This window comes from Tenrec ecaudatus, chromosome 6, assembly GCF_050624435.1.
Source record: "Tenrec ecaudatus isolate mTenEca1 chromosome 6, mTenEca1.hap1, whole genome shotgun sequence".
Lineage (NCBI taxonomy): Eukaryota > Metazoa > Chordata > Mammalia > Afrosoricida > Tenrecidae > Tenrec > Tenrec ecaudatus.
In genome coordinates this window covers 77,137,166-77,149,569 of record NC_134535.1, presented here as the reverse complement: position 1 = coordinate 77,149,569, position 12,404 = coordinate 77,137,166, and the positions used below count along the sequence as shown (strand labels likewise).

General features: G+C 38.4%; 1 protein-coding gene across 1 annotated transcript; it reads left to right on the top strand.

Annotated features, from left to right (window-relative positions):
• Positions 1-8,654: 8,654 nt before the first annotated feature.
• Positions 8,655-9,593, top strand: LOC142450928 (olfactory receptor 6C68-like). Its single transcript, XM_075552862.1, has one exon. The coding sequence runs from the start codon at positions 8,655-8,657 to the stop codon at positions 9,591-9,593; it is 939 nt and encodes a 312-aa protein (XP_075408977.1).
• The last annotated feature ends 2,811 nt before the right edge of the window (positions 9,594-12,404 follow it).

Sequence of the window (12,404 nt, the reverse complement as noted above, 5' to 3'; positions counted from 1 at the left end):
AGAAATCAATGAGCACTTATGTTATATGTAGACATCACCAGATTTTCTAAAGGTCTTCTACAAATAGTTGTTAATAGTGGTTGTGTAATAAATGCATCTGCATATGACTGCATAACAATCACATGACGGACGATCAGTGTGAAGCATTGACCTGATTTGTTCTTGTATGAATGAGAAGTGAACAGTAGAGCCCGTATTTTTCATGTTGAACAATCATGGAACCACAGATTGTCTATTACTATGACTAATGAATGTCAAAGAGAGCTATCTTCAACAATGAATGTCCCAATGGCTTGATTTCTCTTTCATTACTAAGGAAACAGAAATCAGCTGGGGGTAGATTTGGTTATTAAATAATATTTTCTAGTATGTTTTGCTTTTAGTTAATATACTACTCACAAAATCCTTCACTTGTATCCCTAATGGCAAAAATTTGATTTTTCAGTGATGTGGGCAGCGAGAGCAACTAATAGGGCTATTTTGCAAATTAATAATTTATATGCACCATTTTTTTAATGTAGCACCATCACAGAGTCTAGGCAGTTGTAAAACTAAAACACTACAGCTGCCTTACATATGACAGTGTACATAGCTACTTAGTTTCTCCATTGATTCTGGCTCACAAATCCTCCTATCCCAACAATGAACATAGACATTCGGTGGATGACATAGTAATAGCGATCTCATTGTGATATATATCTGGAATTCAGCAGAATTCTTCCAGTTCCTGTATCTCCATTTTGTGGTTTATGTGGTACAATAAAAGGAGGGAATAAAACTTGTGAAAGATGTAAATTATAGAAGAATTATCTTCTTGGACATCAAGACAAAACTTATTTTATGAAGTCGGTATCTAAGAGAAAAAGAAATATTAATCGGGTAAGCGAACAAAATGAGCCTAGTGACTCATACTTAAAAATCATTAAGGAATCCACTGTGCTGTGAATTATAACCAAAGAAAGTTTTTTTTAAAATCCTAAAAATTATAAATAACAAAATTTAACACAGTGACATAGAATTGATTCCTGCTAATAGCAATCCTACAGGACAGTAGAGCTGCCCTCGTGGATTTTCAAGACTGTAACTGTTTACAGGAATAGACACCTAATCTTCCCTCTGCCAAGCAGCTGGGGGTTTCAAACTGCTGATCTTGAGATTAGCAGACCAAGACATAACTTACTAAGCCACCAGGGTTCCAGTAGCCAATAATGAGCATCACATTAGGGAGGAATCATAACAAGAAGTATTGTTACATCATAATTTGGACTGCATTAAAATCCATATAGAAAAATACAAAGTCTCTTATTTTTTATCAACTACTCATTACATCGAGGCAAATGTATGATTGAAATTAAAATGTACCTATTAGAAAATGTGAATGCAGAGATAACTAAAGATCCAGCCAATAGCTTTAGGTGTTCATTTATAGTATGAACACATAAATAACTGCATGTGTACATCATTGTTTTTGTTTAATTGACTTTTAATAGTTATTATATTGTATTTTTCCTCCAAATTCATTCATTACTAGGAGAAATACATCTGCCTTTAAAACTGAACAGAGACCAACCCCTTTTTCTCCAAGTTCAACAACATGAGTTGGAGACAGACTTCAATTAAGCCACATGAAATTAAGCCACAGACTTCAATTAAATTCACATGAAGTCATACCTAGACAATCACGATGCAAGTCTTATGTACATACATTGTGAATTATGACACAATTTGTATATATGTAATAATATTCATGTTTTATATGTGAATATAAGTATGCCCAAGCATTTTTGAAGTCTTAATAGCCTTATTTTATAAATAAGATATGCATTCATAATTTATTGGTGCAAAGTTATTTTGCTTGCAGTTTTCACTTCTTATGTATTAGATGTCTTTTTGTGTCTTAGAGAAAGATGTCATTCTATTTCCTTCCCACAAATAATTTCAAACTTATGTGTTAAAATTGTCTGTTTTTAATTTAATAACATCAGACGTTTATATAAATATTAATTATAGAAACCTTTTTTGAATGAGTATAAGTAGATTTAAAACAAATTCTGGACACTTTTCTTCGTTGCAAACAATTCTAAAAAACATTTTCTGTCTCAAATACATGCTTAGGACTTGGTATTTGGGAAGACTAGTCCTTGGAAAAGAACATTCTCCATGGCAATTTGAGGGTCAGGAAAAAAAATAATAAATCCCTCAAAGAGATAGCTTTACACATTGGCTGCTACCGTGGACTCAATAAAAGATTGTGTGTATGGCTAAAGGTCAGGCAGTGATGCACTCTGCTCTGAATAGGGTCAATATAGTATGAGGTAGAGCTGACCCAACTACGCAGCAATAAGATAATTTAAGTAATTGTCTTTATAGATTTGACTACTTTTGTGCTCCACTATTTGTGTAGAAGAAGAGTTTATTGGTGGTTAAAGCACTTTTATATTTTCAAGGATTGGACATATATTTCCTATTTCTAGTATTACAAAATGAATATCTGATCCAAAATAGACTCAGAAGCTAATCCACAAGGTTTTTATTTTCAGTTCTATTACCTTTATGCTACTCATATATGTTTAAATATAATTTCCAGATTTCAATTTGCTTCAAATATTGTGTTGCACCTTATGTAATGAACACTTCAGCTTTAGGTGTGGTAATTATCAATGCCTCTATAATGTCCTATTATGAATACTTGATTTGATCTTTAAAAAATGAAATTTAAATAGTCTTAAATTATTTTCAGTTTTTGGCTCAAAAATAGATTTTTTGGCTCAAATCAATGTTTTATTTGCATTTTTAAGATTCACAGAGGAGTCCAAAATGGACCGATCTACAGAGTTACAGTTCAAAGGTAGCACATAAAGGGTTGACATATGCACAAATGAGGAGGGGGCAGGGAGGCTCACCCGAACTTATATTTCCTATTCTGCAGTATCCAAAGAAATACACCCATTTACCCTCAATTTAATTCCAGGTGAATAAACTATTCCTTACACTGCATACCATGTAAAACTGAAACAGTGTGAAATGGGTGTGGTGCCTTGGGCCCAGTGAACTGGCTGCCAGGCTGCTGAAGTGCAGGCATTGTACGAATCAGAGAAAAAAGCATTTACATGAAGTCTGCCAGGAATGTCACCACAACTGTGTCCCATCCTCGGGGCCTATTTGTGGGTGAACGCCCAGAGCTATGCATCCCTCCAGGATGCCCAAGGGGCGGTCACTCATGACTGGTTCACACTAAATGGAGGTGATCCCACCCCACAACAGCGAAGTCTGAAGCCATTCCTGTGTAAAGCGAACTCTGTGCGGAGCCTGGGTCCCTCAGAAGGATGAGTTGGAGTTCAGGTATTGCTAGCAAAGTGGGAGATGCCTTCACAGTGGCCTTGTCCCACTGTGAAGGTTGCTGATTTGGCTTGAAGCCCTGGAAGGAAGGAGGGGCAGAAGGTGGAGCTGGGCTCACTTCCCTCAGGGCAGCGTGGTAGCCTTGGGGGATCATCTCTGAGCTTCTCTTCTGGATGTGATGTTTTCAGGCTTCTGCCGATCAATCACACAGGAAGTTCAAAGGCCAGGTGACAGAGCCCTGAGAGCAGGAGGGCAGCCTCATGGCCATGTGGCAGGTGAGGAAGTCAGGCCTGCCCAGCTGAGGTCAGGCAGGGCCAAGCTTTTAGGAAGGAGGGACAGCAGTGACCTGGGCAACAGAGTGGAAGTGAGGGGCTGCTCAGGCCACCCATGCATGTGCTCGGGCAGCCAGGAGTCTCGAGTCTGGAGCCGCATCAGCCAGAGAACCTGTTGACGGCCTAGGAGGGAGAGCATCAGAAAAGACAGGGTCATGGCAGACCCTGCATGCCCTGTGCCAGGTGACACTGCTGGAGCCTGGAGCGGCTCCTGAGAACAGCTGGAGAACAGACACAGAGTGGAGGCAGCACTGCTCCAGGGCCACCCGTAGAGCTCCATCTCCGGGATGCTGAGAAGTGAAGGTGGGGCTTCATTGCATTTTCTATTTTGTTCTTTTGTTATGGGGAACGGGCTTTCCTTGTGGAGCACACCTGGGAAGTTGGGGAAGTAAGTGTAGACCCCGTGTACAGGTGCTAAGGTGCAAGCCGACGACCCCTGCTGTCTGCTGAGTCCTCAGGGTGAGAGTGCTGGAGAGCTACCCAGGGCCCTGGGGCCACTCTGACAGCTGGGATCCTCAACCAGGTGCACTGTATTTGCCTTGGTCAAGGAGAGGTGAGGTGGTGGGCCCAAGAAAGCCAAGGGAGACCTGTTCACTCACTGCCTAGAGACTGCCCCGCTATGGTGACAAAGTCCGTAGGAAGCTCTGTTTTGGGGGAAACTTCTCAGCAAACAGACAGGTTCCTGAAAGAAACTGGGACAGGGATTCTCAGTCCCACCAGGTGGAACACAGGGGCTGCCTGTGCCTCCTAGGCAGGGGCCAGACGACCTGAGAGAGAGCAGCTGCATGGAGAGCCAGGTGTTCAACACCTAGGATGGAGAAAGATCTCAGGGGGAGGCGAAGATCAAGGAAAGGGGGACAGGTTGGCCTTGACTTCTGACTCTTTGTGCGGCCAGGGACAGAGGCAGGTAGCTCCCACCCCCAAAGCCTCCCGTGTGTTGGGGCCTCTCCCTGAGCAGCCAGTGACCTGATGTATAACTGGGATGGTCCTTTGTGGCTGATCGTTTCCCTACAGGTCGCACAGCTACGGGAGGTTTTCAGGGAGTCTCGGGGGCACTGGCTGCAGAATATGTGGGCACATTTAGTAGACAAGAGGGCACGGCCATTCTGCACAACCTTGGAGTATCCTTCCCTGCACGTGGGACAGCCGATCGTGTCAGAGGACCCGTGCCCTGTCGTGCCCTCCTCTCTGGCTGTGGTGGGTGTGGGCTGGGTCACGTGCCCAGCTCTGTCTCTGGGGGAGTCCCCATGGTCACTGCTTACGACACGGCTGTGGCATGGTCCAGGTGCAGGCCCAGCGCTGTCCTCCGGGCCGCCTCCTTTCTTCCACAATCCGGAGAGGGTTGCTGCGCATGAGAGGGTCGCCCACCACAGGCTCCAAGGGGCTCAAGGTGAAGTCCGCAGTTTCATCTCCACTGGCTCTGCTTCCCCTGCCATTTCTGGTGGAGCGCGAGTCTCCTGTCCGCCCCACGCCAGCCTGCCTGGAAGGTGCCACTCAGCCACAAGGACCCTTTGGGCTGGGTTTAGTGGGGTCCCCGGGGCCAGTGAACCCGCAGAAGGTAACACCTTCAAAATGGGTGAGGGGACTCTTTGAGCTAGATACCGTCACTGCCTAAAAAGGGTTCCACTTCCCATTACTTCTTATTTTTTAATGTGTACATCCCTAGTCTATTTGGGGATGATTTTTATAAAAAGGGTGAATGATCACACCAGACCATATTTTTATTCAGTGTATGAACTGTGATATTTATTATTAAAACATATTATAAAATAACCTTAGATAATAAAATGACTACAACTCTTTCATAAAAAGAGTTTCCATTTGTTTGCTATTTAGTTTCATCATTCCTTTGTAACAGAGAATCCTATTTCTTAGGTAAATTCACATGCAAATGAAGAATTTAGAATATTACAATATCACAATGGAGCTTATATTTCAATCATTTTACCATTTATTTAAAGAAAGCCAGATTTATTGGATAAAAATGCTAGATAACAAAATATTTATGAAAATTTACTTATATTTGACTGGAATATTCTCTAACTTTATTTTAAAAAATAATTTACAATGTTTATCTTGCTTTCTTTTCTATTTTTTAATTTTCATAACAATATTGCATTACTTAATTCAATTAGTAGAGAGAAGAATCTAATGCAAATTTCATTGTCTTAAACAGTCCAGGAGGAAAGTCTTATTTGATTTGTGTCAATTTCCACATACCTGCTGCATGTGGTGCTACTGCTGATCTTTCCCCTAAGGACCCTGTCCCCTTACTGCTTTTGTAACGCTGATTGCCAAAGCTCATTATAATGAAGATTCCCAGTGACTTTCAGAGATGGACCACAAAGGACCTTTTATGTTGTTGTTCCATTTTTGTCTCCTGTTAAACATGGGCTATATAAAGTAACTAGCTTTAACATTTGTGACTAAATATGCCATGTGAGCTCAACTCAAATATCCTTAATTACCTGATAAGTCATGATATCGCCACCATTCCTTTATATTAGAGAACAAAAACATATGTCCTTTGTTAAAAATCTGTATTTTATGTATCAAGAGAACGAGAATGTATTTTGTTGGTACAACAGAAAAAGTAAAAGTGCTCACACATGGAATTTCCAAAGTCCTTTCTAGATCTGTCTGGGTTTTTGAGAAAACAGCGTTCACAAGTCTCTACTGGTCATCCTGAACCTCCTGTAAATAAAATGCTGTCTGTGATAAATTGCCAACAGATGTTGTGTAATATCAACTCCTGTACCGGTAAGAATGAGTGTGTGACTTCAGTTATTTTTACTCTAGGCCTGATGTTGGCACAAACGGAAAGACAGATAATTGGAAAGAGTTGATTTAGTAGTACTAATACTACATTTACAATAGTCATTATTAATGTATATTTTCCCCAAAACTATGATTACACAAATAATTATTTATTCTGCTTTCAGGGAATATATGTAGGAAAATTCCTCTGTGTCTTGGGGTGTGGATGGGGGTTTGGAGGAGGAATATGCATGTATGTATATGTGTTTGTACATGTATCACTTCCTCCAAATATATATATGGAAAAGCTACACACAAACAACTGTATACTTATATATTGTCTGATATTTAATTTTCTAATTCTGATACTCCACAAAGTTAAAGTGGTTATATGAAAAAAAAATGATAGCATGTTTATGAATATAGAACACAATAAATATTTAATATTTATGGGAGTCTAGATTCAGATCAGAGCAAAATACTGAGTGTTCATGATGAAAAGTACTTTTCAGACATAATGAAAGCTGAATTAAAATACCAGGAGCATAGCTCCGTGATGCCTTGAGAGTTCAACAAAGCAGGACGCAGGAACGGAGATGCTGAGGGTAACCTGGAGAGTCACCTCCGAATAATACTGCCACACTCGAGAGCCCAGTTTTCTAATAGGCTCATCTACTCTGAGCCAGGAAAACACACTCTCAGTGTGGACTCCTGATGGTACTGCTCTGCTCCAGAGCCTAGCTCTCTGTCAAGCTCCTTCCACCATGAACGTGGACTCATCTCCCTGCCCCATGTGAGAGTCTCTGTGCCATGGAGACCACATCTATAGTAGTGAAGTGCTCAGTAAATTCAGAAAATGAGGTGGGGAGCATTCCTTCAAGGATCTGGTATTCCACAGTATAAGGAATATCTGAGGAAATATTTTAAAATCACAAGAACATTTCTTTTTCCTATAGACCTTTCATATGTAGTGAAGTTAGAAAATTTTAGCTTGAAAAGTTGGAGTTGACAATGGAGGCTGACAAAAACAGTGACAACCAAACCTATCAGTAGGAAGGTAAGGAAAATGAGTCATTTAAACAATTTTTACTGACCAGTAGCTCTGATGTCAGATGTGAATTGAGAGAGTGATTGAAAGTAGATGACATTAGGTTTAGTTGACTTTGTGGCCTCATGAGTTCCATTCATGCCAATTTCATTAACGCAATTTCTAATATCACCATTTGTTTCTCAAATGTGCTGTGGTACACTAAGTTACATAATCACTGTCCATGAAAGGATTTTGAAATAAAGTACTGTCCATACCTTAAAGGAAACATTCTAGCCCGTGTGTTGACAATGGACTTGCAGGGTTTACATTTAGAGTACTGGGAACGTCTCCACTTGTCAATCTCTCGGAGCTGTGATTGCTTCTCTGTACCTCTCTGGATGATCAGGTTTACATTTGCAGCATAGAGATTATATCACTCCCACCGCACAAGATTAGATCCATAATCTATGCACTGTTCTTTAAGCAGTGCCAGGAGCATGGCAAGGTGATCATATGTTTGCTGTTATTAAGATTGTACATTGAACTAAATCATATGTATTTGCAAATTGGGGCAGTTTTAAAAGATTTCTGAAGTAGAAAGAAAGCACAACAGATATAGAAAGGAATGCAAAGGGCATACCTAGTCAAAAAGAGTAAGAACTTGGAAAAAAGGAGTGGTGAGGTACACAGTTTCGAGTGAGGACACTGTAAGTGTAAATTTTGTATTCTTTCACAGTGAATTCATTATATCCCCAATTGCTTCGTAGTATCATTAAAAGGGCAACAAAAGCACAAGAAGTATAATCCAAGGAGGAGATTTAAGATAATTGGTTTTGAAGTTGGTTATATGTGAAATTATAAATCTGATTGTTTAAAATTAAAATGAGCATGCCCCAGGTAGAATTTGAAATGTTATGTCCAATAGTGTGTTATTATTATATAGTTATAAAGAAAGTTTAAACTATATTTAAATTACAAAAAGTAATTTAAAATGTTCATTTGTCCAGTTTCACTTACTGAAGGACCTTACATCGAACGCTGATAGAAAAAATATACCATGGGTGAAAAAATAAAATTCATGTGTCTTACGTAATTTGAATGTGAAATTTCATCATTAACTCATTTTGTAGTTGAATTCTGCAGTTTTTTTTCTGTGATATTTTGACATAGGTTTAGCGTACACCTGAAGTTCAATAATGAGGAACCACACAACGATAACCACATTCATTCTTCTGGGATTGACAGAAGATCCTTATCTGCAAGCTTTGATTCTGATTTTTCTACTTATCACCTACAAGTTAAGTATATGTGGAAATCTGACCATCATTATCCTCACTAGGGCAGATTCCCACCTCAAAACACCCATGTATTTTTTCCTCCAGAATTTCTCTTTTCTGGAAATCTCATTTACAACTGCCTGTATTCCAAGATTCATGTACAGTATATCAACTGGAGACAGAACAATTACCTATGCTGCATGTTTCATTCAATTATTTGTTATTGATATCTTTGCAGCATCCGAGTTTTTTCTTTTGGCCACTATGTCTTATGATCGGTATGTGGCCATCTGCAAACCCCTGCATTATATGACCATCATGAGCCTCAGAGTCTGCAAAACAATGGTTATCTGCTGTTGGGTGATGGCCTTTTGTATTATCCTCCCCCCATTTAGCTTAATTGTGAATCTGGAATTCTGTGACTCAAATGCCATTGATCATTTTGGCTGTGATGCACCACCTCTTCTGGAAATCTCATGCTCAGACACATGGTTAGCTGAGCGGATGGTTATCGCCTGTGCCGGACTGATCTTCATCATCACTCTTGTATGTGTCGCTCTTTCCTACATCTATATCATTAAGACAATCCTAAAATTCCCTTCTGCTCAACAAAGGAAAAAGGCCTTTTCCACGTGTTCTTCCCACATGATTGTAGTCTCCATCTCCTATGGAAGCTGCATCTTCATCTATCTCAAAACTTCTGGAAAAGAAGATGTGGAGATTAATAAAAGTGTCTCATTGCTTATTGCATCCATATCACCAATGTTGAATCCTTTCATATATACCCTGAGGAATAAGCAAGTGAAACAAGCATTTATTGACTTAATCAAAAAAATTGCATTCCTCTCTAAGCAATAAAGTATGCCTAAGTTCATAAATCAAGATGAATTATACATATTGACTTTATATATTTCATGAAGGTAATAAAACAGAGTAATTACTTTCCCTATAGGACAATGAGGCTGGTCTCACAGCCATTTAATCATGTTCCCAACAGGACATTGATGAACAAGAAATTATTTACCAATGTTCTGTAGGAAATAAAACATCCTGCCGCTAGAATATTGCATTGTTAAATTACTTATTATCTTGTTTTTAGACATTGTTGAAGATTTTTAATATGTACATTTACAGATCTTTTAAAAAAAAAGCACCCCCACCACCATTTTTTAAAAAGGAAATACTTTAAGTAACAGACTTTTAAAATTCCACTGTAAGTACAAAATATAATGAAAAATATTAAACAAAAATGTCATTAAAAGATAAATGTTCTAAAAGTGATTGTGGTGATGATTGCACATCTCTTCTTAATATAAAATGAATGATTTCATTAAATGGTATGTGCTATATACACTAATAAAATTAGTTCTAAAATAACAAATATAATTAATGCCTCAAAAGAATAATATTCTGACATAATTAATAAGAAAGGGTTCATAGCATCCATATCTAAGGAGTTTCTATGAATCAGTAAAGAAAACTAAAAAAACATATATAGTAAGGTAAAATAAATACAAATATTTATCCTAACAAGAAATGATGTTCTGCTTTATTAGAAATCATTGATTTTCAGATGAAAACTTTGTTATTTAAATTTTTTGTACTATAGTATTAGTATGATCTGTAGTATTAGTATGTTTGCAAAAAATAGCCACTTAAATACATACATTCTTGGCAACAGTAGACTTAGTTGTTTATCCAAAGTAAATGTGATCTTTTTTCTTTAAAATCTCAGTCTAGGAATTTATGGCATACCTGTCCAGTAGCCTGAAATTAATATCTAATTCTACTGATTTCATTCAATTTTTAATAATAAAGGATTTGGGACAGCAAAATGAACATAATTTTGGTAATGTCTAAGTGAATTAAGAAATTATGGTGCAAGATACAGTATCTACTAAATGATGTGGATCTTAATTTTAAATAAATATATTAAAATTATTTGTATGTGTAGAGAAAATTTCAGTAACTGACATAAATTGTTATGTTATTTATAAAAATCAATTTTGTTGATAATAATTGTATGAAAATACTCAGAAAACCAAATTCCACAGCCTATCATACAATAGAAAATCAATGAATCCTTGATGTAAATGAAAGAACATTTGCAAAATGCAGTTATATTTCATATATTTTTAAATCATTTTATTGGGGGTTCATACAATTCTTATCATAATCCATGCATACATCCATTGTGTCAAGCACATTTGTACATTTATTGCCATCATCATTCTCAAAACACTTGCTTTCCACTTGATATCAACTCCTCATTTTTCCCCTCCCTCCTCCCTTCCCCCTCCTTCCTGAAGCCCTGATAATTTAGAAATTATTCATATTTTGTCATATCTTACAGAGTCAGACATCTCCCTTCACCCACTTTTCTTTTGTCCATCCCACAGGGAGGAGGTTATATGTAGATCCCTGTAATTGGTTCCCCCTTTTCACCCCACCCTCCCTACACCCTCCCAGTATTGCCACTCTCACCACTGGTCCTGAAGGGATCATCAGTCCTGGATTCCCTGTGTTTCCATTTCCTATCTGTACCAGAGCACATCCTCTGGTCTAGCCAGATTTTTAAGGTAGAATTGGGATCATGTTAGTGGGGGTAGAGGAAGCATTTAAGAACTAGAGAAAAGTTGTATGTTTCATCATTGCTAGCTTGCACCCTGACTGGCTCATCTCCTTCCCATGACCCTTCAATAAGGGGGTGTCCAGTTGCTTACAGTTGGGCTTAGGGTCTAAACTCTGCACTCCCCTTCATTTGCAATGATATGATTTTTTGTTCTTTGATGCCTGATACCTGATCCCTTCGACACATCCTGGTCACACAGGCTGGTGTGCTTCCCCCATGTGGGCTTTGTTGCTTCTGAGCTAGATGGCCAATTGTTTATCTTCAAGCCTTGAAGACCCCAGACATTGTATCTTTTGATAGTCGGGTACCATGAGCTTTCTTCATCACATTTGCTTATGCACACATTTGTCTTAGATGATCCTCTGGGGAAATCTTTAAGAATTCATGCATTTCCAAGTAAACAAAGCTCCATAGGATTTTTTTAAACTTTAACATTTATGAAAATTTATCATCCGGCATTTTTATTTGGCATCTCTCCCTAGGTTTAAAATATTAACCTTTTAGTCTGTACCTAAGATCAAATCATGTGCAACATTGCTGAACCTTAATGGAGAACAGTTTCATTATTTTAAGGTTGATTTTTTTAAAGTTCAAGTATTAAAAAGACAGCAAAACAACACCATTTTATTGTGAATTGGGAGAAGTTTTAGAGGGCTAGTCAGTTTTTCACTCAACAATTCATGCACATTTTGTTTTTCATTGATTTTAACATCCACAATGTAACATCACTTGTCCCCCATCCTTTCTATGTTTTCTGCTTCCATTCCAACTTCATTTCTAACCATCCTGAACTTTGTCTTAGTGTGGGTACCGCCCTTGTGATCCCAAATGTTTGGTTATTCTAAGATGTGCACATCTCACTGATAGTATTATCCTCCCCTTACAATGTTTGGTTGAAAATTGAACCATGGGTATGGTTTCAGTGCCAGATTTGAAGGGAGACAAGGGAATAATATTTTCACAGATGTCACCAGTCTCTAGCCAACAAGTCAATTTGGTCTTAGGGTTTTAGGTCTTGTTCCACATTTTTCTCCTCC

What these genes read in the sequence shown, in the direction of transcription:
- LOC142450928 (XM_075552862.1), top strand. Translation starts at nt 8,655, where the DNA reads ATGAGGAACCACACAACGATAACCACATTCATTCTTCTGGGATTGACA.